Below are 27,890 nucleotides of genomic sequence, written 5' to 3'. Positions count from 1 at the left end.
CTAGCTATTTGGACCAGGGAGTTAGGCTGTGCAAGGGACACTGAATGGGCGGGCAGGGTCCTGCTGTTCTAGAGCAAGACACTCTGGCTCTCTGCCTTCGACTGTCAACATCTTCGCAGGGAACGAAGATAAGAGTTCATTTCTATAGTATTACACAGCACCGTGGCCTCTGTGAAGGAGAGAGTTAACTGAATGAATCAACTGAGGTACTGAAGGTTTACCTAAGGGCATATTCAACTGTCTGGACCAGTGAGGAAGAATTTTGGGGCCTCGAAGTTCCCCTGAAGGCTGCTAAAGATGCCGCAAGCGAGCAGGTGAGTGGCTTTGCGGTGAGGGGCTGGGACCAGCTGCTGGTGGGTGGCTGGGCCTGCGCCTGAGCTGGCCCTGCCAACACACCTCTTTCTTCGGGGAATACACGTTTGCTGTGTGCCTGTCTCTGTGACCTCCCGTCCAGCCCACCCTGGAGGGGCCTGGCCCTCCCACTGAGCAAGTCTGAGCCTCCATGATGTGGAGGCCCTGGGACCACCTGGGATCAGCGCGCCCCTGTTCCAGTGGCCCCACGGCCCCCGGTACCCAGAAGTCTTTGACTTCACTTCTCTCTGATGAATTTAGCCCCGAAGTCACCACCACGGTAGGTCCATTTCTTGCTTCTTCATTCGACTGGAAACATTCCGTTTCCCCAGGGCTACCTGTCCTGGAGCACCGTGGGGCTCGCGCCTGTGTCCTCAGTGCTATTCCGAGCCCACTTGGCCCGGAGTAGGCCACGAGGCCAGAGGGAGGCCAGCTCTGCGCGAGGAGACGGCCAGAAACCCAAGATGGGTAGCAATATAAATAGATACTAGGCAAATGCTGCTGGTCTAAAAATAGAACTAAGGGGGTTCTGCCTGGGGGTGTCCCTGACTGGCCAGAGGACCAAAGGGGTGGCCCCTAGCTGGGGTCAGGCCTGGTCAGGACAGGGGGGCTGGGCCGACGGAGCTCAGCCAAATGTGTCAGACACAGTGCTCACATGCTGCGCATTCAGCTGTCCGTGCAGCAAGCAGGACTCATGGAGCCCACCCTCTGCACCGGCCCCGGGCTGGCATGGGGGCCTGGCGTGAACGGGCCCGACTGTGTCCTCTCCAGGGGATCCCACTGTCACACGCATGGGGGATGGCTGGATGAGCAAGGCGTCGCTGGCCAGCAGTCAGTGTTAGGAGACATCTGAGGGCAGCCACCAGAGGGCAGTGGCCAGAGGAGGGCAGTGTGCCTTTGCCTGAACCCTGCATGAGTTGGTAGGTGAGTTGGAGTTGGCACCATGGGGAAGCAAGAGTGGGCGAGGGAGTCAGGAGAAGGCAGAGAACGGCATGTCCTGAGCTCAGAGGCTTGTCACCGACACAGCAGGCAGGCCCCAGGGGAGCGTGGGGACAGGTGGAGAAAGGGGCAGCCACACGCTGGGATGTGCCGAGAAGGACATGGGTCCCTAAGTGCTGCTGTGGCAAGGTGTCCCAGACACACTGATAAGAATAGAAGCAGATCGCCAAAAGATTGGGGAGAACTGGAAGACAGGACGCAGGCCTGGGCTGTGCAGCTCTCACTTTGCGTTGGCTGCATCTCTTCTGTCTGCTTTAAAAAAAATAACTTGTGCCTGACCTGTGGTGGCGCAGTGGATAGAGCGTCGACCTGGAATGCTGAGGTCGCCGGTTCAAAACCCTGGGCTCGCCTGGTCAAGGCACATATGGGAGTTGATGCTTCCTGTTCTCTCTCTATCTCTCCCTCTCTCTCTCTCCTCTCTCTCTCTAATAAAAATGAATAAATAAAAAAATAACTTGTACCCTGGCCAGTTGGCCCAGTGGTAGAGCATCGGCCTGGCGTGCAGGAGTCTCAAGTTCGATTCCTGGTCAGGGCACACAGGAGAAGCACCCATCTGCCTCTCCACCCCTCCCCCTCTCCTTCCTCTCTGTCTCTCTCTTCCCCTCCCACAGCCGAGGCTCCTTTGGAGCAAAGATGGCCCAGGCGCTGAGGATGGCTCTGTGGCCTCTGCCTCAGGTGCTAGAATGGCTCTGACTGTGGCAGAGCGACGCCCCAAGATGGGCAGAGCATCGCCCCCTGGTGGGCATGCTGGGTGGATCCAGGTCGGGCGCATGCTGGAGTCTGTCTGACTGTTTCCCCGTTTCCAACTTCGGAAAAATACAAAAAAAATAATAACTTGTAGCCTGACCAGGCAGTGGCACAGTGGATAGAGCGTTGGCCTGGGACACTGAGGACCCAGGTTTAAAACCCCAACATCACTGGCTTGAATGTGGACTTATCTGGCTTGAGCGTGGGGTCTCTGGCTTGAGTGTGGGATCATAGACATGACCCTATGGTCGCTGGCTTGAACAAGGGATCACTGGGTCTGCTGGAGCCCCCCGGTCAAGGCACAAATGAGAAGCAATCATTGAACAACTAAGGTGCCACAACTCTTTAGTTATGCTTCTCATCTCTCTCCCATCCTGTCTATCCCTGTCTGTCTGTTTCTTTCCCTCTCTCTTGCAAAAAGAAATAATATAAAACTTGTAGTTATTTATTTTGTTATAAAATGTGAAAATGCATCTAGGAAGCATTATAAAGTGTGAAAAGCAAATTCCTTCATGGCACCTGGGTATGGCCCGAGCCCAGCGAGCCCGGCAGCGCCAGTGCCTCCTTCCCAGAGCCCTCTGTGTGGTCCAGCCTTGAGTTGTGTGACGTCCGTCTCCCTCTAGGACGACGGATCTTCCTTGCTTGGGCTGGGTGGGGCTGAACGTGGTGGGGCTCTAGTGTTGGTGGAAGCGACTGTAAGCAGGCCTAACTCTAATAATAATAACCCTTCCCACTGGGAGAGGCGGCCCCTGCAGGTGACCATGGGCTCTGTCTCCTGCCATCCATGCGAGACTCAGTGAGGTCACACCACTGACACTAGATCACACAGCTGGTGCAGCAGACAGCCAGAAGCCAAACCCAGCGTGATCACGCCCCTCACGCCATGGGAGGCTCTCTCCGGCTAAGATGCCACCTGCCCCTCAGAGGGCCTCTTGCTGTCTACTGAGTCAGATCAAGCTACGTGTGAGCAGCTGACTCGGCCCTAGGTCCATCCGTCTGTCTGACCATCTATCATCCAACCATCCACTCATTCCCCATCCATCTATCTACTGATCCACCCATCCACCCACCCCACCCACCGACCCACCGACCCACTGATCTGTTCACTGTCTTTTTTTTTAAAGATTTTATTTATTCATTATAGAGAGGAGAGAGGAGAGAGAGAGAAGGGGGGAGGAGCAGGAAGCATCAACTCCCATATGTGCCTTGACCAGGCAAGCCCAGGGTTTTTTTTTTGTTTGTTTGTTTGTTTTATTTTTTTTGTTTTTGTTTTTTTCCCCCTGAAGCTGGAAACGGGGAGAGACAGTCAGACAGACTCCCGCATGCGCCTGACCGGGATCCACCCGGCATGCCCACCAGGGGGCGATGCTCTGCCCACCAGGGGGCGATGCTCTGCCCACCAGGGGGCGATGCTCTGCCCCTCTGAGGGATCGCTCTGCCGCGAGCGACCAGAGCCACTCTAGCGCCTGGGGCAGAGGCCAAGGAGCCATCCCTAGTGCCCGGGCCATCTTTGCTCCAATGGAGCCTCGGCTGCGGGAGGGGAAGAGAGAGACAGAGAGAAAGGAGAGGGGTGGAGGTGGAGAAGCAAATGGGCGCTTCTCCTGTGTGCCCTGGACGGGAATCGAACCCGGGTCCCCGCACGCCAGGCCGACGCTCTACCGCTGAGCCAACCGCCAAGCTCAGGGTTTTGAACTGGCAACCTCAGCATTTCCAGGTTGATGCTTTATCCACTGCGCCACCACAGGTCAGGCTGTTCACTATCTTGTTTTTTCATGCATGTATTCATCGAGCCTTCCCACAGTGGCCTCCGAGTGCTCGGTGCTGTGTGCTTAGGGACCACTCTGGCATGATTCTGCCTTCCGGAAGCTTACAGCTGAGGGGCGGGGGTGGGAGGGCAGACAGGGAGGAGAGACATTTAGACCTTTACAAAGCTGTCTAAACAGAGAGGTGGCCTGTTTTCTGTTTTCTGCTGTGGAGAAGGGTAAAGTTTGGGTGTATTTGTTTGGGAGACAAAGGGCAGGTGAAACTTGGCTGCAGTGACCCAGAAAACATGCTTGTCTCAAATGTCACCTTGTTGGTCGACCTCTTCTTAACACAGCCTCCCCTAACGCCCCTCTCCCCTTTCTGCTTTGTGTCTCTCCTTGGCCCTTACCACCATCTGGCAGACCCTGTATATATATATTTTTAATTAACAAGGTTTTTTAAAAAAACTTATTGATTGCCTGACCAGGTGGTGGTGCAGTGGATAGAGCGTCGGACTGGGATGCCGAGGACTCAGGTTCGAGACCCCGAGGTCGCCAGCTTGAGCGCAGGCTCATCTGGTTTGAGTAAAGCTCACCAGCTTGGACCCAAGGTCGCTGGCTTGAGCAAGGGGTTACTCGGTCTGCTAAACAGCTAAAGGAACCACGGTCAAGGCACAGATGAGAAAGCAATCAGTGAACAACTAAGTGTTGCAACGAAAAACTGATGATTGATGCTTCTCATCTCTCTCCATTCCTGTCTGTCTGTCCCTATCTGTCCGTCTCTCTGATTCTCTGTCTCTGTAAAAAAAACCCACCAAAAACAAACAAAAAAACTTATTGATTGATTTGAGAGAGAAAGAGAGAGAGAGAGAGAGGGAGGAAGGGACAGACAGACAGAAACATTGACCTATTTCTGTATGTGCCCTGACCAGGGAGCGGGGGATTGAACCAGCAATCTCTGCATATGGGGACAATGATCTAACCAAATGAGCTATCCGGCCAGGGCGACTGTATTTCTCTTGATTGTGTTGGTGTCCTCCTCACGCAGGGCAGAAGCTCCACGGGGCAGAGACATTTGTCTGTTTCTTGCTGGGGCCTGGGGCCTGGCCAGAGGCGTGTGGTGGGCCTGCAGTGTTTCTTGCCTGAGGGGAGGCGTGGGTGTGAGGGAGATGGTGCAGCTGGGAGCTGTGCGGCTGGAGAGTGAAAGTGGATCTGGACGTGTCCTTCGGAGGTCTGACCGCAGGACGGAGGCCTCACTGGATGTGGGGCGCAGGAGGAAGGAATCCAGGGCAATTCATGGGTCCCTCGCTCGGGTGCCAGGAGCGAGTGGCACTTACCGTGTTAGATGCTCTGCAGGAAACATGGGACTAAACAGTCCCCTGTTCTTTCAGTGAGACAGCCCTCTTCAAGATCCCTCATCATTAGCCTGACCTGTGGTGGCGCAGTGGATAAAGCATCGACCTGGAAATGCTGAGGTCGCCAGTTCGAAACCCTGGGCTTGCCTGGTCAAGGCACATATGGGAGTTGATGCTTCCTGCTCCTCCCCCCTTCTCTCTCTCTCTCCTTTCTAAAAAATGAATAAAAAATAAAAAAATAAAAATAAAGATCAATATTAAAAAAAAAAAAAAAAAAAAGATCCCTCATCATGCGAGGTACTAGCCTTCTACGTGTAGCATCTGCAATTCAACCCAAGCCCCAGCTATATTCACCCTGCTCATAATGGGCCTGTAACCTCCTTCCTTCTAGAACCTATGCTCCTATTAATGCAGTCTTTGCGTCTGGCTGGCCACTTCCACAGGGACCTGCCCAGAGCTTGCCCTTGGTGGTCCAGAGTGGTCACAGATGTGAGGGGGCACAGAATGGTCAAGGGGCTTGCCCAAAGTTTCAGAGCTGGCAAAAGCGGTGGATCCAGGATTCGAACACAGGCAGCTTAGCTCTTAGCCAGACTGAGCTGCTTCTCTTGAAAATCTAGGACAGGAGCCTGACCTGTGGTGCTGCAGTGGGTAAAGCGTCAACCTGGGATGCTGAGGTCGCCAGTTAAAAACCCCAGGCTCGCTCAGTCAAGGCTCATATAGGAAGCAACTACTTTGAGTTGATGCTTCCATTACCCCCCCCCCTCAAAAAAAACCCACAACAAACCTTAAAATTTAGGACAAGAGTCCAGACAGGAATCAGAACTGGCCTTGGACGAGCCACATCCTGCCCTTTGCCCTCTGCCGTGGCAGCTGCCACGGGCAACCTGTGTCCCCCCTCACGAACGACTGGGCTGCTGCCAGTGACGCTGCCCTCTGTCAGCTCTCAGTCTGTCAGGGGCAGCCCGCAGATCCACCCGCAGGGCTGCCTGCACCTGTGACATCAACACTTGCCCTGGCCCCTGCCCTGCCAGGTTTCCGGTCAGGGGACACCGTGGGCAAGTTCAGGGCCTCGGGGTTCCCCCTGGGCCGCAGTGACTTCAAGGGATGAGTCCATGGGAACAGCCTCTGGTTGCAGCAGCTTCCCCTTCACTAGTGTCCTGGCCTGGTGGGAGGCCAGACTGCCGGTCCTCACACCATGCTGGGTGCTGGGACTGAGAGGGAGCCAGGTGGGGTCCGGACGCTGCAAGAGGAGAGAGGCGTGGGCACAGCGGGCACAGTGTGAGGGTGTGGGACAGAACGTGGGCACAGCGGGCACAGTGTGAGGGTGTGGGACAGAACGTGGGCACAGCGGGCACAGTGTGAGGGTGTGGGACAGAACGTGGGCACAGCGGGCACATTGGGAGGTGTGGGACAGAACGTGGGCACAGCGGGCACATTGGGAGGTGTGGGACAGAACGTGGGCACAGCGGGCACAGTGGGAGGGTGTGGGACAGAACGTGGGCACAGCGGGCACAGTGGGAGGGTGTGGGACAGAACGTAGGCACAGTGGGCACAGTGTGAGGGTGTGGGACAGAACGTGGGCACAGCGGGCACAGTGGGAGGGTGTGGGACAGAACATGGGCACAGCGGGCACAGTGGGAGGGTGTGGGACAGAACGTGGGCACAGCGGGCACAGTGGGAGGGTGTGGGACAGAACATGGGCACAGCGGGCACAGTGGGAGGGTGTGGGACAGAACATGGGCACAGCGTGAGGGTGTGGGACAGAACGTGGGCACAGCGGGCACAGTGGGAGGGTGTGGGACAGAACATGGGCACAGCGGGCACAGTGGGAGGGTGTGGGACAGAACATGGGCACAGCGGGCACAGTGGGAGGGTGTGGGACAGAACGTGGGCACAGCGGGCACATTGGGAGGTGTGGGACAGAACGTGGGCACAGCGGGCACATTGGGAGGTGTGGGACAGAACGTGGGCACAGCGGGCACAGTGGGAGGGTGTGGGACAGAACGTGGGCACAGCGGGCACAGTGTGAGGGTGTGGAACAGAACGTGGGCACAGCGGGCACAGTGTGAGGGTGTGGGACAGAACGTGGGCACAGCGGGCACAGTGGGAGGGTGTGGGACAGAACATGGGCACAGCGGGCACAGTGGGAGGGTGTGGGACAGAACGTGGGCACAGCGGGCACAGTGGGAGGTGTGGGACAGAACGTGGGCACAGCGGGCACAGTGGGAGGGTGTGGGACAGAACGTGGGCACAGTGTGAGAGTGTGGGACAGAACGTGGGCACAGCGGGCACAGTGTGAGGGTGTGGGACAGAACGTGGGCACAATGGGCACAGTGGGAGGGTGTGGGACAGAATGTGGGCACAGCGGGCACAGTGGGAGGGTGTGGACAGAATGTGGGCACAGCGGGCACAGTGTGAGGGTGTGGGACAGAACGTGGGCACAGCGGGCACAGTGGGAGGGTGTGGGACAGAACGTGGGCACAGCGGGCACAGTGGGAGGGTGTGGACAGAACGTGGGCACAGCGGGCACAGTGGGAGGGTGTGGGACAGAACGTGGGCACAACGGGCACAGTGGGAGGGTGTGGGACAGAACGTGGGCACAGCGGGCACAGTGGGAGGGTGTGGGACAGAACGTGGGCACAACGGGCACAGTGGGAGGGTGTGGGACAGAACGTGGGCACAGCGGGCACAGTGGGAGGGTGTGGACAGAACGTGGGCACAGCGTGCACAGTGGGAGGGTGTGGGACAGAACGTGGGCACAGCGGGCACAGTGGGAGGGTGTGGGACAGAACGTGGGCACAGCGGGCACAGTGTGAGGGTGTGGGACAGAACGTGGGCACAGCGGGCACAGTGGGAGGGAGTGGGACAGAACGTGGGCACAGCGGGCACAGTGGGAGGGAGTGGGACAGAACGTGGGCACAGCGGGCACAGTGGGAGGGTGTGGACAGAACGTGGGCACAGCGGGCACAGTGGGAGGGAGTGGGACAACGTGGGCACAGCGGGCACAGTGGGAGGGAGTGGGACAGAACGTGGGCACAGCGGGCACAGTGGGAGGGTGTGGACAGAATGTGGGCACAGCGGGCACAGTGGGAGGGTGTGGACAGAACGTGGGCACAGCGGGCACAGTGGGAGGGTGTGGACAGAACGTGGGCACAGCGGGCACAGTGGGAGGGAGTGGGACAGAACGTGGGCACAGTGGGCACAGTGAGAGGGAGTGGGACAGAACGTGGGCACAGCGGGCACAGTGGGAGGGTGTGGACAGAACGTGGGCACAGCGGGCACAGTGGGAGGGAGTGGGACAGAACGTGGGCACAGCGGGCACAGTGGGAGGGAGTGGGACAGAACGGGCTGTGACTGGTGTTTGTGCTGCTTCCAGGAGGCGCTGGCCAGCTCCCCAGGGCCAGGCAGCAGTGGCCCATCGTCCCCACACCCTCCCTGCCAACGGGAGCTCTTGAGGACCGGCCCTAGGCCTTCCTTGCCTCCGTGCAGCCTCGGGTTGGAGAGTGTAGTTGAGTAAGTGAGGCACGCTGAGGGTTCCCTGGGCAGGAACAATTCCAGGGAAGTCAGGGAGGCCCAAGGACGTGCATGAGGCCCGAGCTGGGGCTTGGAGGGACAGAGACATCGTAGCCCGGTCCCTGGACCTCCCAGGAGGTGTCTGGACGTGGTCTGGGGCCCAGGCCTGCAGGTGCTGTGGACCGTGGTTGTGTTTCTGGAGAGTGTGGCAGTGCCCGTGACCTCTCCCACACTTCCTCAGAGCTGGGTCCTGAGGGCACTGGCACAGAGGGTGTTTGGGGGTGGGGGTGGGAGGGAGTCCAAGTGGGCATTGACCTGCCTGCTTCCCAGCACAACCTCTGCCTTCTGGGCACTGGTCAGCAGGCTCCTGCTTCCAGTCCCCTGCCCTCCAGCGCAAGTATTTAAGGCCAGAGAGGAGCTGACCAGGAGCTGTGAAGACCTCTCTGGTGGTGACAGTGGGCAAACTGACCTCAGACAGGGAGATCCCAGGACCTTCCTCACTACCCACATTGTCCATGGATTTTGTTGCTGGAGCCATTGGAGGTGATAAACAGGGACCACAGGGCTTCATAGGGGACTGCTGCTCCCAGGAGGAACTGGGGTGTTCTCTGGCCTGGGGGGTGGCCTCTGGCAGACATGGGGTTTGAAGAGTCACTGTTGAAGTGGCCCGGACCCGGTATGGGCCATGGGTGTTAGGTACCGGGAGGACAGAGCTGGTTCCCGGGAGATCAGGCCGCAATGGTGGGCCAGGGGCAGGTGGAGAGGTCGGGGTGGCCAGGCGGCCTGTGCTGGCCTGGGGGGCACAGCTGGGAGGCTGAGGGGCCGTTCCAGGAGTGAGGTGGGGTGGCCAGGGGGCAGAGGGTGGTTGCAGGCTGGGAGGGACTCCCACAGAGAGGGCAGGCCAAGCAGCAGAAAGGACAGGGGCTTTGGGAGAGGGCGGGCAGTGAGGACGGAACACTGCCCAGCAGCCATGGGCGGAGGAGGGGAGGGCCCGGCCGAGCCTCAGCCACACCTACCCGCCGGCTGTGTGCCACCCTGCTCTCGCTGGGCCCAAGGACTGTTTTCACTTCTGGGAAAAGGGCTCATTGTGAAAGACTGACCCAGATAGATAACTGGCCCACTGGGAAACAGGCTCGGGCGAGTTCCGGCCCCTCCCGGCCGCCCACCCTGCAGGTTGCGGAGGCTCTTTTGGGGTGGGAACCTTTGGCCTTGCTTCCCATCTGGACCAGCAGTGGCCTCCTGGCCTGTACTTCTGGGAACAGCAGTGCTGAGCCGGCAGACCAGGGCCCTGGCCCCGTCAGGGGCTTGCTGAGGCTTGACTGCGCACAGGGCCTGAGTCCGGCTGCTGCCCATGACGTCAGCCCCCTTAGGAGGAGGCTCAGAAAAGGGGCTTGCCGTGCCCAAGATCACACAGCCAGGAAGGGCCCCTGAGCCCTTCACCTTTCCTCCAGAGCCACAGGTGGGCAGGGCTCCTGCTCTGTGCCGGGCTCTGGGTCACAAGGACCAGATGTGGGTCTTGTCCTTGAGGGACTTTAGTGTTGGAGGCAGAGATGGCATGCTGTGGGGATCGCAGCAAAGCCATGTGACAAGGGCTCTGATCAACACGCTTCCTGGCACGGAGGCAGCCCAGAGTATAGTGGTGAGAGAGGGCTCCAGGGAGGAGGTGATGCTGTGGGCTTTCATGGATGAGTAGGAGTTTGCTGAGGTGTATGTGAGAGTCAAGGAGGGTAATTCTACCCAAGTCAGTCTTTTTTATTTTTATTTTTTTAGAGAGAGGCAGGGAAAGAGAGACAGAGAGACAGGAACACTGGGCTGTTCCTGTGTGTGCCCTGACCAGGGATTGAACCAGCAACCTTGTCGTTTCTGGACGAGGCTTTAACCGACTGAGCTAACTGGCCAGGGCCCAAGTCCGTCAATCTTTTGCTTTATTCTATCCTATTCTATTCTATTCTATTCATTCATTCGGTTCTTTCATTCATGCGTATTTATGGAGTCCTGGGATGCAGAGTAAATAGGGCCCAGCCCCCACTCCCCATGCATTATTGTCCTCAGATGTCCCCCACACCCCCATCCTCAGGGACCTGCCTGCTTACTCTCTGGCTTCCTCATGGCAGTGCTGGGCTGGGATACTGCGTCTGTGGTGTCAGGAAAGGAGATAGAAACAGGATGGTGGCACCCAGCCCTCTTTGCTGGGGGCGGAGGACCCTGGTCCTGGAAGCCTTGCATCCTGTTCTGTCCCCCACAAACTCGTGGTTCCAGGCAACCCTTCCCGGAACCCTGGGGTGACTGGGCTCCCCACCTCCCAGACTTTGCTGGAGCTGTGTCTCCGCCACGCCCCGCACAAACCCTTCATCTGGCCCAAGGACGGCCAGCTCGTCAGACCAGAAGATCTCAACACCTGACGCCAAGGGTAGGCCGACTAGCGTCCTTGGCTTTCAGGACCAGGCACCTGAGGGCGGAGACGGAGGGAAGGAGAAATGGCTGGCAGCTTGTCAGGAGTCACTCTGAGCCTCTGTTTCCTCAGCTGCTCCCCCGTCGACGAGACAGTGGACGAGGAGTGTGGGTCTGCTCCCCGCCGCCCGGCCCCGCTGTCCTCACCGGTCCTCTGGTTTCCTTGCAGGCACCTGTGGTGTTGCTGTGGGCTACCCCCTGGACACAGTGAAGGTGTGGTAAGAGTCAGGCCCTGCCCCCCCCAGAGCCCCACTAGACCACCCTGTGCTGTGGGCTACCCCCTGGACACAGTGAAGGTGTGGTAAGAGTCAGGCCCTGCCCCCCCCCCGAGCCCCACTTAGGCCCCCCTGTGCTGTGGGCTACCCCCTGGACACAGTGAAGGTGCGGGAAGAGTCAGGCCCTGCCCCCCTCCAGAGCCCCGCTTAGACCACCCTGTGCTGTGGGCTACCCCCTGGACACAGTGAAGGTGCGGTAAGAGTCAGGCCCTGCCCCCCCCAGAGCCCCACTTAGGCCCCCCTGTGCTGTGGGCTACCCCCTGGACACAGTGAGGGTGCGGTAAAAGTCAGGCTCTGCCCCCCCCCACTTAGGCCCCCCTGTGCTGTGGGCTACCCCCTGGACACAGTGAAGGTGTGATAAGAGTCAGGCCCTGCCCCCCCCTGGAGCCCCACTTAGGCCACCCTGTGAGTCCCCCGTGCCCCGTCCATGGCCAGAGGAGCTTTTCAGCATGCTACTCAGACCCAGCCCACCTCCCATCCTCGGGTCTGTCTGTCCCTCTTCTTCAGCCTGGGTCTCAGGTGTCTCCTCTTAGATGGGCCTCACTGTCCCCGCTCTGTCCACTGTCAGCATGGCTGGGACAATCGAAGAGTTGGCTCTTCCCTCCCCCAGGGCCTGCTGACCTTGCCCCAGGCCTGGAGCTACCCCTTCCTGAAGCCTGCTTCTCCCACAGGTCAGGATCCAGACGGAGCCCAAGTACACAGGCATCTGGCACTGCATCCGGGACATGTATCGCCGAGAGCGGGTAGGCCTGGGGCCAGGGTACCGGGCAGGGGATGTCCTAGCCTCGGTCCCCAGGCCTGCCACTCACCAACAAGCCCTCTCTGAGCCTCAGTTTGCTCACCTTCCCAATGGGAACAACTGTACCAACCTCCTGGATTTCTCTGAGGCCAGAGCTGGGGTGTCCAGCACACAGGGGTTGTTTAGAATGAGGTCTTACTCCCAGAAGAGGGTCTGGAGGTGGTGCTTCAGGCCTTTGAGGTTCTGGGGTGGGGACATGTGTTTGCATTTCTGTCCCCTTCAGAATGGGCACCAGCATTGCTGGGTGTTGTTAGGTCCCCAGGGTCTAGGTCAGAGACCTGTCCAGAGGAGGGACACAGGGACATTTTCCACAGTGAAGTTGGGACTTGGTGCTAGCGTGCTAATTCACCCTCCTCCTCATCAAATAGCTGCCCTGGGTCCAGCCTGGCCCTCTGTCTCTTCAGCTCCTCATCACAACCTCTCAAGTTGAGTATTATGATCCCCATTTTATAGCTCAGGACACTGAGGCCCTAGGCAGTAAGTAAAGTCCCACAGTCAGGGAGGGCCAGACTCCTGGCCAGACCTCCGGCCTGACTTGGGCCCTTGGGTCCTGTCGCCCTGCCCACCAGGTGTGGGGCTTCTACAGGGGCCTCTCGCTGCCCGTGTGCACGGTGTCCCTCGTCTCGTCCCTGTCCTTCGGCACCTACCGCCACTGCCTCACGCACATCTGCCGGTTCCGGTATGGCAGTGCCGAAGCCAAGCCCACCAGGACCGACATCACCCTCTCGGGGTTCACCTCTGGCCTTGTTCGTGTGAGTGGGGGCCTGGGAGCACCGGAGTGGGGGAGGCTGGGAGCGCTGAGAGGTCCCCAAGCCCAGACGGCAGGGACGCTGAGGCTCAGTGCGGGCAGAGTGGGTGGAGGCGGGGAGACCATGGGGAGGACTCAGCTGACGCTTGTTAGCTAAGGGAACTGGAGGACGTTAGGGAGCCTCTCTGAACTTCTGATTCTTCGTCAGTGAGGGCGTCATGGTGAGGATTAAGCGAGGTCATATGTAAAGACCCCAGCACAGAGTCTGACAGGTATGAGCACCCATGAAATGGCAAATGACATTACTAGTAATGTCATGTTACAGATTAACTTTATTAAATACTTACATTGTTTTATTTTTCTTACATTGAACATTTGATCAACTAAATAATACATTACTATGTCACTAACATATTAATTATGTAGTTAAGTGCTTTCGTGACCCAGAGTCGCATTTACCCGACACCTCTGTGCGGACCCAGCTCCGGGTGGGCTGAGCGTGCAGTGGAAGGGAAGGCCGCTCCACGGGGCCCTGGGCCCGCCCGGAGCTTCGGGGGCCCAGGTTCCCCGATGTCACCATGGGGAGGCCGGGGCCAGGGGCGTGCGGGCAGTGCCGGCACCGCCTGACCGCTGCTGCGTGTCTGCTCCAGGTGTTCCTGACCTCGCCTTCCGAGGTGGCCAAGGTCCGCCTGCAGACGCAGACACAGCAGAGGCGGAGATCCTCGGCCTCGTGGCCCTTGGGGGCACCCCCCGTGTGTCCTGTGCCCCCTGCAGGTCCGGCACCTGGGCCCAAGTACCGTGGGCCACTGCACTGCCTGGCCACGGTGGCCCGTGAGGAGGGGCTGCAGGGCCTCTACAAGGGCAGCGTGGCGCTGCTCCTCCGGGACGGCCACTCCTTCGCCACCTACTTCCTGTCCTACTCCATCCTCAGCGAGTGGCTGACCCCCAGCGGCCACAGCCAGCCAGGTGAGCGGGCCGGGGCCTGGGAGGTGGCGCAGGCCCAGCTGGCGGGAGTTAAGTCGTGTGGCACACTGTCCCCCAGTGCCTCCCAGGGCAGGGACCTCTGCACTGCCCCCAGCACTGAGGGTCAGGACAGACCCGCTCGGTGTGGCCTCGGACGAGCGATGGTGGTGGACTGATTCCATTCCGGCTAGGCCTGCCCTGGGTGCCCACCCCCTCGCTTCTGGGGCCTGAATCTGCTTCCGGTCAGGTGCTCACTGCTGGTTCCCCCCCTGCAGATGTCTTGGGGGTGTTGGTGGCCGGTGGCTGTGCAGGGGTTCTGGCCTGGGCCGTGGCCACCCCCATGGACGTGATCAAGTCGCGCCTGCAGGCGGACGGGCAGGGCCAGCAGCGCTACAGGGGCCTCCTGCACTGTGTGGTGACCAGTGTGCGGGAGGAGGGGCCGCGGGTCCTTTTCAAGGGGCTGACGCTCAACTGCTGTCGTGCCTTCCCCGTCAACATGGTGGTCTTTGTCGCCTACGAGGCTGCACTGCGGCTCACCCGGGGCCTGCTCTAGTAGCTGGTCCCACCGTCCCCGTGGTCGGTCCACCAGCAGCTAATGGAGGTCGTAGTACCTGGAAGAGGCAAAGGAAGTGTCCCCACTGGGTCGTCACTCAGGACATCCAGGAGCCACTCCAAAGACAGTCAGCTGCAGCCAGGCTTGGCTTGCTCAGCTACAGACCAGAGGAGGTCAAGGGGCCCGTCTGTCACCAGCCTGTGGTTGGCCTGAGGCTCACACGAGCCAGGGAGGAGCAGCCTGTTGAATGAGTACATCCGTCTCATGGAGTCGTGGGTGCACATGCTCAGTTGTTCATTCCAGCCTCCCTGTGGCCTCTCCCCACCACCTGTGTCTCCAGGGCACCCCTGCGTCCACATCACCACTATTGACTCAGCTGTCCTCTTGGCCAGTCCCCTACCCCCGCCCCTACTCAGCTCTCCGTTCTCCACTGCTGTGTAGGGAGACTCTTCACCCACTGTCCCTTACATGCAGCTCAGCTGCCCCCCATCCCGACGGGACCGAGGCACAGCCGCCTGGGTTCTGGCATCAGGCTGCTGGGGGTGCACTGCCAGCCGGCCGGGGCAAGCTGGAGAGGGCAGGTCATGCACCCTCACTCTGCCTGTAGACTCGGAGCAGGACTGTTATAATTAAACGCTTGTGAAGATGTTCAGTGTGGTTGCTCTGTGGTCTAGTGACCTGCGTCCCTGCCTTCCACTCATCCTCAGAAGCCAAGCCCTCCAGACCTGTGTGACCAGCGCTCCCACTGTGCGCCTGGGCAGTGAGGCCCAGCCCAGCACTCTGCTGGCTCTGCTCTCTCAGCCTTTGGGACTGGGGGTCTGGCCTGTGGGCTGAGCCTCACCACAGCATTCAGCACAACACCTGCTCTCCTCACCACCCCCATCTCAATTCCGTCCCTTCTGAGCAAAGCCGGGTTCTGGCCAGTTCCACTGAGCTGCCTGGCCCTGGCACTGCCCAGACTCTAGGCTGTGAGCCATCTGGCCATGGTGTGTTGTGAACACTGCTTGGTGCCAGGCGCCTTACACAGCTTGTCACGACAGTCTGACGCCAGGTGAGGAAACAGCTCAGAGAGGAAGCTGGGTTGGCTCACAGCCACAAAGCAGGCCCCATTCGCCTTCCAGGGACAGGAGCCATTGCCGGCCACTGGGGGTTAGTGCTGACAGGTGAGACAAACCTGTTGGTCCCTACTACCGCAGCCCTCTGGTGAAGCCAGCCAACTCCTGCTTCGACCACACCCACTCCCTCACAGACAGCGGCCTTGACCATGTCTTTGGACAGAACTTCTCCGTTGTTGCGGAACACTTTCCTATTCCCAGAACTCATGGGTGGACCGCCTCGTCCTGGTCTGCGCCAGTCAGACTGAGCAAACATTCGCTGACACCCTGTGCTCTGTAGGAATGCCCTTCCCCCTCCTCTGCCTGGCTGACTCCCCACCTTAGACATCACCTCCTCCAGGAAGCTCCCCCTGCCTGACCACTAGGCTGCTTTTGGTGTCTGTGGCTCGGCTCCCACAGGGCCCTGGTGCACTGCCTGGTTACTCATCCCCTCCCCCCTCCTGAGACCGGGAACTACCAGAGGCAGCATGTGTCTGACTTGAAATGGATCCAGTGCAGGGCCTGGCCCCTAGCAGGTGCCCAGGGGTGTGGACTGAGGGAAGGGATGAGAGGAAATGAAGTCCTGCGCATTTCCTGGACGCTCATGCAGCCCGGAGTTAAGATGCTAAGGATGCTCTGGCCAGGTGCTGGGAAAAGGGTGTCAGCCGATAAAACGTCTTTATAATCCATCCAAATGCCGACCCCATGCCCGCTTTTGGCAACAAGACCACTAGAGTGCCCGCTTGCTGCAGCCCTGGCAGGAGTTACTGGCCAGTGGAGGGCTGGATCACGGGTCACCCAGCAGATTGCTGGGAGCCTGTGCCTCAGTGCCACAGGGCTCCCGGGGCTGTGCTGCCTCCCCACTTACACCCCCAGCTGAGACCTCAGTGGACTCACGGCCATCCACGGAGGCCCCACAGCGTGGCAGCAGGCTCAGCACTGGGCCTGAAGCGAGGCCTCTGTCCCTGCTCAAACTCCAGACAACGTAGCCACACAGGCAGGACCTAAGGAGGTTTACTTACACCGCGTGACCCGCGGGCAGCGCACTCAGGGGTGGGCCCTGTGCCTTCACAGAGGGCTCTCCCTGGGCTGTCACCCTGCTTTCCCAACTACACGGGCGCAGGAGTACACCACGCCCACGGCCACGCCCCTGTGGGCCTCGGGGGCTGCTGCGTGCTCTAGCCATGTCTACCCGCCCGGTCCCAGGCAGGGTACTGCTCTGCGCCAGTCAAGTGTCCAGACAAAAGCGTCTGCAAAGGCAACAGACCCCCGCACCCGGCAGGGCGGGAGCGAAGCGGCCCCTGGTTCTTGCGCAGGCCTATTTGGAGGGAGCAGCATCAGTAGGTTTGGGAAAGGGGGTGCAATATTTAGAAAACGTGCGACTTGCAGCTGAGTAAGTGAACTGGAAAGTGGCTCCCACAAAGACCCAGTTTAATGCAAGTGGCCACTCTGGCTGACACTCGGTGTTAAGAGCAGCGTTCAAGCTGGGGGGGGGGGGGCTCTGCTGTGTGCCGCACAGCTACTAGCTAGCGGCTTTTTCCGGGTGCAGGGCAGCCGGGCTGAAATACTCTGTGCCCATTGCACTCCCCCACCTTGGTTTCCCGAGCGCTGTTTAGTTTTAGAATAACAGCATCTGGATTCCAGATGTACACTCACAGACTACACAGGCTCTGCTACCAGCAGCAGGCTTGAGGAGTCTGTTTGGAACCGGAGGTTTTCAAATGCAAGTCCTCTCCTGGGCCAGAACAGGCCGGCCCATGGACCGCGCCCCAGGCCCTGTGTCCTAGGGGGCTGCCTTGTGGGAGAGACCCCAGCGGGGCTCACCCTGCACCCAGGCAGCTCACAGGGTTGTTTTTTTTTTTTTAATTTATTGATTTTAGACAGGAAGGGAGAGAGAGAAACACTGGTTTGCTGTCCCACTCATCCATGCATTCATTGTTGATTCCTGTATGTGCCCCGACCAGGGACTGAACCTGTAACCATGAAGCCATCAGGATGACATTCCAACTGCACTACCCGGCCAGGGCTCATAGGGCTTTGTCCTCAAGAGACAGACGGGATGACATTCACAGGAAGAAATGGTATTGACAGACAGGCCCAGTAAGTGCTGTGGGCCAGAGCCTAAGTGGAGCAGTGATTCAGTTGGCTGGGGTTATTGGTAAGTTGTTTCTTCACGTGCAGATGTAACATGAGGCATTACTGAAAGTCGTAGAACAGCTTTCGGGGAGTCATGAACTCTTTTGCTATCTGGTCCGTGACCTCCTTGCGCCGGGCCTGATGCTCCGCGATCAGGGGTTGCAGGACCTCTATGAGCTCCTTCTTGAGCTCGCCGGTGAGCATGTCCCCGCTGGTGTAATCCTGCGGAAGGAGACGGCCCCATGAGAACTGGCTCCGCCCCCACGGGGCGTGCTCAGACAGTAACCTGTCCTTACACCAGGGGTTTTCAACCGCTGGCCGGTGCCAATCTGCGGGTTGAAACACTGTTTTAAACTACATTTTTCTGAAAATGATGGCACTCGGCCCTGACGAGTGGCTCTGACTTGCCTTCTCGCATCAAGGGGGGTGTGGCCTCCCCGGCCCGCCGGTGGGAGCCGGGACTCCAGCTCCGAGCCCGCGTAACAAGCAGCGGCTTCCCCCGGCCTCACTGGCTTCTACAAAATCTTTGCTGAATCTTTCTTATTTTCTGACTGTAAACGTAACACGTACTCACGGAACACGCTTAACGAAGAACCTAAACACAGAGCAGCCGCAAGGCCCGTCTGCCCCGAGGCGGGGCCACCGCCAACATTTCGGTGGATTCTTAGCTATTTTCCTCTCAGCGCAGTGACCTCACGGCATCTCCACTTTGGAACCTCTTATCACCACGGTAGGCGGACGATCCCGTGTCTCTAAGACCCTCCCTCCCGCACGCGTCTGTCCTGTGACAGTCCCTAGTTAGCACTGCTTCCGCTGTCCAGCCTGTCCTGAACTTCGGCTGTTACCACGTGAACGTCTCTGCACGGGGAGCGCTTTCTTAACCAAGGTCCCTCCGTGGGAGAGAGTCCAGGAACTGGAAACCCTAGGCCAAGCTGTGGACGCCCTTTGGGTTCTCCATACAGGGCCAAGCTGCTCCCGGTAAGGCCCGGGGGGACACTCAGCTCCCCTGGGGGACAGGAAACATCTGGCTCCCAATCGCCCCAGCAACAAACCCTGCTCACTGGCCAGGGGCTGCCTTCACTCCTGCTGCTCTGATGACAGTAAGATCAAACCCTTGTGTGTGCCTACTGAGTAAGTGGCCACTGGCATTTTCTCTTGTGTGAATATGTGGTCAGGAGGTTTCTTGGGATGTGGTTACAAAGCCATTACCTTACTCCATTTTCATGTCCTGGGCCCAGGCCCCAGGGAAGCTCCGGCCACCCTACCCCCACCGCCGCTGCCAGAGCCCCGGGGCCCCGCCTCACCTTCCTGATCTGCTCCAGCTTGTCATCATCCTCAAGGAAGAAGGTCAGGTACATGAAGGACACGTCCACGTCACAGTTGCCCCCAAATTGCTTGTGCTCCTCGATGGTGTCTCTGCCTCCGGAAAACGCGTGCTTGTTGACCTGCACCAGCAAGAGACGCAGAAACGCTAGCCGGTTCGGGCTCTCCGGGGGAGCACACGTGCTGGGAGGCCCGGGCTCCAGGACGGTGGGAGGAGCCCCACACGGCTCCGCCCTGCCAAGCCAGGGTTCCAGCCTCTGTGGGGCTCACTGCAGGGAGCGGGGAAAGGAAGGCAGTCTGGCTTTGTGACCCCCACTTCCCAGAGACAAGAATAGAGTCAGGAAAGCTGAAATTTGGGGGAAATGTCCTAAAGAGTTATCTGCTGAAGAGCTTCAGAAAGAGGACAGGCACAAATCACCTTCAGAATGACAGAGACGACCAGGGACGGGCAGCGCTGTTAGCCCCAGCCTTCCCCACGGTGCAAGAGAACGGCCGGTACAGGAAGACAGCTCAGGAGGGAAATCTGGATGGACAGCATGGAGGTGGAAGGCCTGCAGGACAAGCCCACCTAACACGTGCACTATCGGGAGCCGAAGACAAACTCACAATCTAACAAATGTGTTTCAGGAACCATGGAGGAGAATCTTGGAGAAATCAGGGCCACAGGTAAGAGAAAAAAAGCCAAAAAATATGGACAAAATTTCTTCAGTGTTCTTTCAATGAGAATCTGAGACACCTGCTATGTGCAAATGTCACGTTAATTTTTAAAAATGGGGAACGGGGTGGGTAGAGTTGGTCAATTCTAAGTGGAAATGTTTAGTAGGTCCCCCCAGAGGCTCCAGGACAGGGGGTCACAGACTGGACGCTCGGGGACTGTCCAGGAGCAGCAGAGGAACGTCGGCACAGGCGAGGTAAGGGAGGGCCACCTCCTGCAGTGGGCCCCGCCGAGCTCTGCCCAGAGAAAGAGGAAGTGGCCTAAGATGCTGGGCATGACCCTGCCCAGGGGGGCTGGCGAGAGGTGGTGGCTGGTGGGTAGGCCGCCTTCCCTTAGCAAAAAGGGAGCAAGGCATAAAATCAAACCAGTATCTGCAAACTGCAGAAACTGGAAAATCCCAAGTGAACAGGCAGAGGGAAGCCACCGAGGACAGGGCTCTCAGGCAGGCATGGTGTCTGCCGGAGCCTCCACCCCGTGGGCATCTTCCTCGGCATGTTCCCTCACTGGGCCTCAGGGAAGACACTCCCGAGCCAGGGGGTCTCCCAAGCTACCAGGGTGGAGCCACCCAAGGGCCAGGGCAGCCCCTTGCTTCTGTCCGAGAGGAGGACAAGGAAGTGCGTGTCTGCTGCACGTTTTCCTGAATGCAGAGGGACCGCCTGCCACCTGGACAGGCCTCTCCTCTGATGGTGGCTGAGTCCCCAGTGACCCAGGGACCTCGGCATCACTCTCTCCACTCTGTAGTGAAGGAAACGAGGCCCAGACTGTACGGCTGTCTAGGCCGGGGAACGGGGGACCTGATCCAGCCCTCGAGAGTGGCTGGGCTTGCACTGCTCCAGTCCAACGGGAAGGTTGAGTGGGGCTGGTAGAAGCCCCAAGACCGAGGGCTGGATGGGCCACTGGTCTGGAGCTGGGCGGCCGGCTCTGGGGCAGGCATGAAGGGGCCCTGCGACCAGAAACCCGAGGGGTGGCCACGTGGTCAACTGTGTCACAAATATTTGTCCTACAGGAGGCAACTCGCACTTCCCGGGGCCGCCTGTAGGGGCTCGGCTGACAGGATGGGCTCTGAGGGCCCCGGGGACAGACAGCCGGGGGGAGGCTCGCGGGGCCCACCCTACAAAGGGGTTGCTCAACTATTCACTTTCACTTTCTGAACTGTAAACTTAAATTTGGGCAGCGCTAGACATTTTATAAACTGTTCAGATCACTTTTTATATGTGATTTCATGGAAGCCCTGCCTCGTCTGTGAAGGGGACAACTGCCCCATGTCACAAATGACACCAGACAGCCAAGCTCATGCACCAACAGCAGGTAAGAGGCAGGGCCAGACAGCGGTGGACCTGGGTGCCAGCCCTGGTCCCATGCTTCCCCAAGCCCTGGTTTCCCTGCCTACAAGCTGGACGTGGTGCCCAGGGTGGACGCAAGGACGCGGTGCAATCACACAGGTCAGCAGGGCAGGTGGTCTCACAGCCCGCTGCGTGTCCCACAGCTACTGCTGCTCCTCCTGAGAGGGGCAGGTGCCTGTCCTGCCCCACAGGCGCTAGGGACCCTGGTGGCCCTGGCGACCTGTGTGGGACTGATCTCCTGCTCAGGCTCACCCACCCTCTGGGTTTCTGTGGGTCCCTAAGTGAATGAAAATGCCCCAGAGCCAAACATGGCTGACCTCAAACAATATCTCAAAAGCAGAACAAAATGCCTCCTCTGCCTGAGGAAAGGAATGCCCAACCGACGCTCTGGAAGTCCCCACCGAAGGGGAAGGGAAAGGGAAAGGGAAAGGGAAGAGTGTGTCTGATTACAGCTGCTCCATGGGGGGGGGCACGCCTGGAAGCAAGTTTCAACACTAAGGGTTTCCCTGCTCTCAACCAGAGCCTGACTGGGACTTTCCAGAGGGCCAGGGGCCAGCAGTGACTCAGACGGTGGCATTACAGCTTCAAATAGTTTCTGTCCCTCCTTCTGAATACCCCCCCCCCCCAGCAAACACACACTTATTTCCAAGTAAAATGTCAACAGCGATGCAGGGCAGTGAGGGGACTGTCACGTGCTGGCAGGTCAGCACCGAGCACAGAAGTGCGGTCTGAGAAGGAGAATGCTCCAACTAACTCCCAGTTCACGATTCTCTGGGGCCCCGCAAATCTGGACTGAGAGCCCGCGGCACGCCGGCCCGGGGGCTGTCGTGGCAAAGACACTCATCAGTTCTTGTGTGAGTGACAACTGTCAGGGGGAGCCAGCCCCCAGCCTCCAGGCTGTCGGGGCCGCCCACGGGCCAGGACCATCCTGTCATTTCCAGGGTGGAAACATGGCCAAGGTGGTCTCTCCCTCTGGGCTCTGACCTTCTCACTTTTAAGAAGAACACACCACGCTATCCCAGTGAGAATTAATAAGAGAAACTGTGAACAAAGTGCCCGACCTGGCTCTGGAATACAGCTCATGCTCAGAAAAACACGACATTTTCCCCCTTCGATTTAAGTATAACTTAAAAAAAAATTGTCGCCTGACCAGGCGGTGGCGCAGGGGATAGAGTGTCGGACTGGGATGCGGAGGACCCAGGTTCAAGACCCCGAGGTCACCAGCTTGAGCGCAGGCTCATCTGGTTTGAGCAAAGCTCACCAGCTTGAGCCCAAGGTCGCTGGCTCAGCAAGGGGTCACTCGGTCTGCTGAAGGGCTGTGGTCAAGGCACATATGAGAAAGCAATCAATGAACAACTAAGGTGTCATAACGAAAAACTGATAATTGATGCTTCTCATCTCTGTGTTCCTGTCTGTCCTTATCTATCCTTTTCTCTGACTCTCGCTCTGTCTCTGTAAAAAAAAAAAAAAAGTACTTTTTTTTTTTTTTTAAATTTTTATTTATTTTATTTATTCATTTTAGAGAGGAGAGAGAGACAGAGACGGGGGGAGGAGCTGGAAGCATCAACTCCCGTACGTGCCCTGACCAGGCAAGCCCAGGGTTTCGAACCGGCGACCTTAGCATTTCCAGGTCGACGCTTTATCCACTGCGCCACCACAGGTCAGGCAAAAAAAAAGTACTCTTTAAAAAAAAATTTGTCATGACTTTGCTTTCAGAATAGAGTGCTGATGAGAAAAGATAGAAAAAACACACAAAACAAAACAAAGTTTTGCCTACGTGAAGGGCCACAAAACAAATTCACCAAATTCACCTGCTACCTGGGAACAGGGACAGGCAGCCTCGAGTGAGAGGGGTCGTCACAGACCCTGGATTTCAGCGGCCCTGGGCGGCGATGCCGACATGACAGAGCGACCCTGCGGGCCACTCACACAGGCGCCCCCGCCCGGGGCAGTGCTCACCTTGGTCTTGATCTGCTTGGCCGTGTCTGTGAGGAAGATGGAGGAGTTGGGGTCGCTGGCACTCATTTTGGTCTGGGCCCCCTGCAGGGCAGGGAAGAAGGTGGAGTGTAGCAGGGCTGGTTTCGGGTAGCCGATCCTGGGGGCGACGTCCCTCGTCATCCTGAAGTAAGGATCCTGGGGGAGAAAGAGCCTTCTGAGGACGCCTGGGAGGAAGGCACCCCGTCTTAGCTGGTGAACAGCACCCCAGCGTCCAGGCGCTTACAGAACCGACTCTGCACCCAAGGCCCTTCCAAGCCGCCTCTACCACCGGGGAGTAAACAGCACCTCCCCTGCCGGCCCAGGCCAGAGACACCCCGCTCCGCCTCCTGACCTGGTCGATGGCACATGGGATGAGGCACTGGACATCCGTCTTGTCCCCGAAGATCTGCGGGAAGGAGTTGCTGAAGGAGGGAGCAGCCTGGATGGCGGGAAAGCTGATCTTCCCTATGAGGGAGGACACAGGGCTGTGACATGAGCCCCGCCCCCGTCGGGCCATCGCCCCTTTGCCCGAGAGAGGATGAACAAACCAGGCTTTCTCACCGTTAGAAGAGCAGTCTCCACTACAGAAACTCTGAAAACTACAGAAAAGTAGAAGAAAAAAATCTGGAGACCCAACTGGTCTCTTCATCTCTTTTCTCTATTTTGCGCATTTCGGTGGTGATTATACTCCGTTTTCTTCCTTGCCTTTCCCACTTTGTAGCATTTACCGAGGCCGCTGTTAACTGTGTTCTCTCCTGTAGATGTACCGTCCAGCACTTAACCGTTCCCCGCCCCCTGGGTGTTCATCGTTTACTTACTATATACACTCTGCTACCTTAGTACGGAACACTTCAGTATCTGGGGGGCTGCTAATACTGCTACTGTTATTTGCTGAGACTGCAGAGGTGGGATTCCTGGGTCACAGTATGGCATCCGTGTCACCCTCGACAGGTTGTGCCCCAGTGCGGCACTGGGGGACTCAGGTGTGCTCAGGTATGTACTGTGCGTGGACAAGAACTCCGAAGCCGTCTGCACCCTTCCTACTTTCTTCTAAGCTTAAAATGGATGATGAAGAGAGGGCGGGCTGGCACCCTGAAATACACTCCACATGCCCAGGACAGTGGCCGAGGGCCTCACACTGGCTCCTTCTGTTCCGAGGAGACTTCCTTTACAATTTACAGAGACAAAGTGTAGACGCCACCATCTCAGCAGCTGGGTTCCAGGCCCTGCTCTGCTCTGATGGGCCGGCCCCGCCCTCTCTGCTCTGATGGGCCTGGCCAGGCACAAGAGGCGGGCACAGGAGGCGGCAGTTCCTTACCAATGCTGTCACTGTCCGTGAAGCCGAAAATGCCTTTCACTTGGTTGAAGGTCACATGCTTCTGAATCTTCACCACGTTCCTGTAGAAGCCTGGGCTCATGCTGCAGAGAAAATCGGAATCAGACCCTAGGCCTGTGGTTCTCAAAGTGTGTGCCAGGGTGCACTGGTGTGCCCTAGAAGATTTCCAGGTGTGCCCTATGGTAGTCCAGAGAAATATGTGCCCGTTGGGGACCAAAACACCAACAGGGTTTTGGGAGTTTAGATTTTTGGGGGACAGAGGTGTCGGGAATTGGCTGTAAGCTGACAGTCTGCCCAACACCCCACCTCACATGCCTGATTAGGTTGCAAAAGGCTGTTAAGCTGTGGTGCTGGATTGTTTACACTACCCCCCACGTTCCCCAGAAAGACTGGAGGCAAGTTTCTTCTATCCTTTGGTGTAAAGTTAAGATGACATGTATAATGGGGGTTTTCTGCACTCAACACAAGAGTAAAAAAGAGAGGAATTCTTCAATGTATTGACGAGGAAATGAGAGTTTGCCTTTCAAATATATGCCCAAACATTGAAGAAATCTCTAGAACACATCAGGCTCATGTTTCTCATAAACACAAGAATAAAAAAACTTAACACATTTGTGCCAGGACCTGCTGAATTTACCAAATCTTACTAAGAATGTATCTATATACATAAAAAATAACTTTTTTGTCATTTAAAAAATTTTATTATTTTTAAATTTTTTAACCCCTCTTTTTTATGAATTCTAAAAAGCATAACTCAAAAAATGTAACATAAAAATGTAACATAAAAATGTATTTTAATGTTAGAATAAATTGAATTTTGTCATATTTATTTTGTTTAATTACCATAAAAGCATACTTGGACTTTATATCTATATACATATATATTTTTTAAAATCTTTTTTCTTTTTTTACAGAGACAGAGAGAGAGTCAGAGAGAGGAATAGATAGGGACAGACAGGAACGAAGAGAGATGAGAAGCATCAATTATTAGTTTTTCGTTGCAACACCTTAGTTGTTCATTGACTGCTTTCTCATATGTACCTTGACCTCGGGCCTTCAGCAGACCGAGTAACCCCTTGCTGAGCCAGCGACCTTGGGTCCAAGCTGGTGAGCTTTGCTCAAACCAGTTGAACCCGCGCTCAAGCTGGCAACCTTGGGGTCTCGAACCTGGGTCCTCTACATCCCAGTCTGACACTCTATCCACTGCGCCACCGCCTGGTCAGGCTATACATATTTTTAATATTTGACTTAATTATTATAACATATTTCTCAGAAATTTGTATATAGTGTGCCTACAATTATTTGTAGGATTTTAAATGTTTCCCGACTTCAAACAGTTTGAGAACCACTGCCCTAGGCCCACAGAGCCTTCTGCCAAGGGCAGGGCAACAGGGTGAAGCCGTCGGAGTGACACTATCTGGGGACACAGACTGAGGAGGGAGGTGCCCACGACCACTGGAGGCAAAGGCACCTGCAGCAGGCCAAGCAGACATGCCTTCACCTGTGAAGTGGCCTGGCCTACGTGGAAACCAGTGTGAGGTCGACACAAGGCACAAGCAACAAGCAAACAAGGGCCGAACACAAGCAGATTCCAACTCTGCGGCAACAGGAAGCATCGGGTTCTGCCGGGCCAGGGGCTGAGTGTGCTGTGGGCTTCCCATCTGGGAGTCCCTGGTTCTGCCAGGCCAGGGGCTGAGTGTGCTGTGGGCTTCCCATCTGGGAGTCCCTGGTTCTGCCAGGCCAGGGGCTGAGTGTGCTGTGGGGCTTCCCATCTGGGAGTCTCTGGTTCTGCTGGGCCAGGGGCTGAGTGTGCTGTGGGGCTTCCCATCTGGGAGTCCCCAGGAGCATTTCTGCCGAGAGCCTGTTCTGTGTTGTGGGAGACTGTGGGCAGCTTGTTACCAGAATGCCAGGACAGACACCTGCAGCTGGTCCTACCTGCTTCTGCCACCACCGCCCCTCCCCTGTGGGCAGCGTGCTGTTGGGACAGGACGACCCCATCCCTAACCAGCGCTCTCTCTTCTGTATGTGAGGGGTGTGGACACAAGGCCTGGATCGGGGGCAGCCATTCAGCTCCTGGAGGAAACCAGGCTAAGGATGGAGTCAATATAGGAAGGGGCAGTATCCTCACACAGATTAGGATCCCAGCTCTGTGGCGTCTAGCAGTATTTCTAAAGAAGATGGCCTTGACCTTTCCTGGAGGCTGGGTCCCTTCCTTGCTGCAGCGGCGCCCACACACGAGGCTTCGCTACTGTGGCGAGTAATGGATCCGGCTGCACCCCACAGGCGATGGCTGAGTATCAGTTCACCCCTGGAGAGGACAGCTGCCCGCCACACTCCCAAGCTTTAAGGAACATGCCCCAGATCAGCGCACACAGCTCGTCGGGGGGCAGGGTTTCATGTGGGGAGAGGTTCCAGATGGTAATGTTTACTGAGCCCTCGCCGGGTGCCAGGCTCTGCTCAGCGCACTTTGTAGGGAGGGCCTCAGCAAATCGTCCTTCAGCCTTGCGCACGGGTGCGGGGCCTCCTGGCCGCTGAGGCACAGCACGCCCTCCCTCTGTCCCTGCAGGGTCCGTTATCGGTGACCCACCTGACCCTCTGGTTTGGTGGTGGGTCATTGTCTTGCTGGCCACCACGGCCCAGCAGCAGCCTGGCACGCAGCAGATGCTCAGCCCTTCAACCCCGGTCTAGCTTCCTTCCTTCTAGAATCGTGTTTCTCAAAGGAAACCACAAGAAAAGTAATTTTAAAAATTAATCCTCTAATACTTTTCTAACACGTTCTTGGTATTAATTTCCAACACTTCAGAAGTTTCAATTCAAGGAATTTCAGAAAGAACTATTTTGTCCGGTGAGGAGCTGACTTAAAAAACTAGACCGAGGGAACCGTGTGACCACTGAGTCTCTTCTCTGTGAGCCAAGACAAAGAGGCGCCTTACCTGGGCAGAACTGACTACCCTCGGAGAGACGCTACAATGCAGAAGTCCTCCTCTGTCGCAGCTGAGCACGAGAACTGTAACCACTAAACCAGGTTGTAACACTTAACACAGGAAGAAAACATTCACGGCCAGAGAGCAGCAGGGATGTTTCAGACTCAGCTGTGGTCACGAGGACGTGACCTCTGTGTGTACTTATTTATTTATTTTTAAATCTTTTCTTTTTTTTTTTTTTAATTTTTATTTATTCATTTTAGAGGAGAGAGAGAGAGAGAAAGAAAGGGGGGAGGAGCAGGAAGCATCAACTCCCATATATGCCTTGACCGGGCAGGCCCAGGGTTTTGAACCAGCAACCTCAGCATTCCAGGTCGATGCTTTATCCACTGTGCCACCACAGGTCAGGCTGTGTGTAGTTATTTAAAAGGCAGCCGAGCCTGACCAGGCAGTGGCGCAGTGGATAGAGTGTCGGATTGGGATGCAGAGGAGGACCCAGGTTCGAGACCCTGAGGTCACCAGCTTGAGCGTGGGCTCATCTGGTTT

The 27,890-nt window shown here is 57.3% G+C and overlaps 2 protein-coding genes across 12 annotated transcripts in view; one reads left to right on the top strand and one right to left on the bottom strand.

Annotated features, from left to right (window-relative positions):
• Positions 1-202: 202 nt before the first annotated feature.
• SLC25A47 (solute carrier family 25 member 47) lies at positions 203-15,148 on the top strand. 9 transcript variants are annotated; one of them, XM_066277576.1, is made up of 7 exons: positions 203-314; positions 8,571-8,707; positions 11,328-11,376; positions 12,105-12,176; positions 12,802-12,984; positions 13,631-13,946; positions 14,219-15,148. In XM_066277576.1, the coding sequence occupies exons 4-7, from the start codon at positions 12,159-12,161 to the stop codon at positions 14,494-14,496; spliced, it is 795 nt and encodes a 264-aa protein (XP_066133673.1). In that variant the 5' UTR covers positions 203-314; positions 8,571-8,707; positions 11,328-11,376; positions 12,105-12,158; the 3' UTR covers positions 14,497-15,148. The 9 variants fall into 9 exon arrangements, with proteins under 9 accessions (XP_066133673.1, XP_066133669.1, XP_066133667.1 ...); XM_066277572.1 differs by lacking the exon at positions 203-314 and having other exon boundaries at positions 8,585-8,707; positions 11,328-11,371; XM_066277570.1 differs by lacking the exons at positions 203-314; positions 8,571-8,707 and adding an exon at positions 9,054-9,250 and having other exon boundaries at positions 11,328-11,371.
• A 1,858-nt stretch (positions 15,149-17,006) lies between these two features.
• WARS1 (tryptophanyl-tRNA synthetase 1) overlaps positions 17,007-27,890 on the bottom strand; it is a 28,263-nt gene continuing 17,379 nt past the window's right edge. For all 3 annotated transcript variants that reach the window (XM_066277567.1, XM_066277565.1, XM_066277568.1), the window contains 5 exons: positions 24,403-24,503; positions 23,437-23,549; positions 23,067-23,240; positions 19,031-19,171; positions 17,007-17,948 (listed from right to left, as the gene is read on the bottom strand). In XM_066277567.1, coding sequence (XP_066133664.1) covers positions 17,787-17,948; positions 19,031-19,171; positions 23,067-23,240; positions 23,437-23,549; positions 24,403-24,503 — 691 coding nt within the window. In that variant the 3' untranslated portion in view covers positions 17,007-17,786. The remainder of the gene's footprint in view (positions 17,949-19,030; positions 19,172-23,066; positions 23,241-23,436; positions 23,550-24,402; positions 24,504-27,890) is intronic.

This window comes from Saccopteryx bilineata, chromosome 4, assembly GCF_036850765.1.
Source record: "Saccopteryx bilineata isolate mSacBil1 chromosome 4, mSacBil1_pri_phased_curated, whole genome shotgun sequence".
Taxonomy (NCBI): Eukaryota; Metazoa; Chordata; class Mammalia; order Chiroptera; family Emballonuridae; genus Saccopteryx; species Saccopteryx bilineata.
This window is presented reverse-complemented; position numbering and strand designations above follow the sequence as displayed.

Bases quoted from the DNA above. Each gene is read 5' to 3' on its own strand.
- SLC25A47 (XM_066277569.1), top strand. From the start codon at position 9,223: ATGGATTTTGTTGCTGGAGCCATTGGAG. The intron at 11,372-12,104 runs GTGTGGTAAGAG...CTTCTCCCACAG, and splicing joins ACCCCCTGGACACAGTGAAG to GTCAGGATCCAGACGGAGCC. The intron at 12,177-12,801 runs GTAGGCCTGGGG...CCTGCCCACCAG, and splicing joins ACATGTATCGCCGAGAGCGG to GTGTGGGGCTTCTACAGGGG.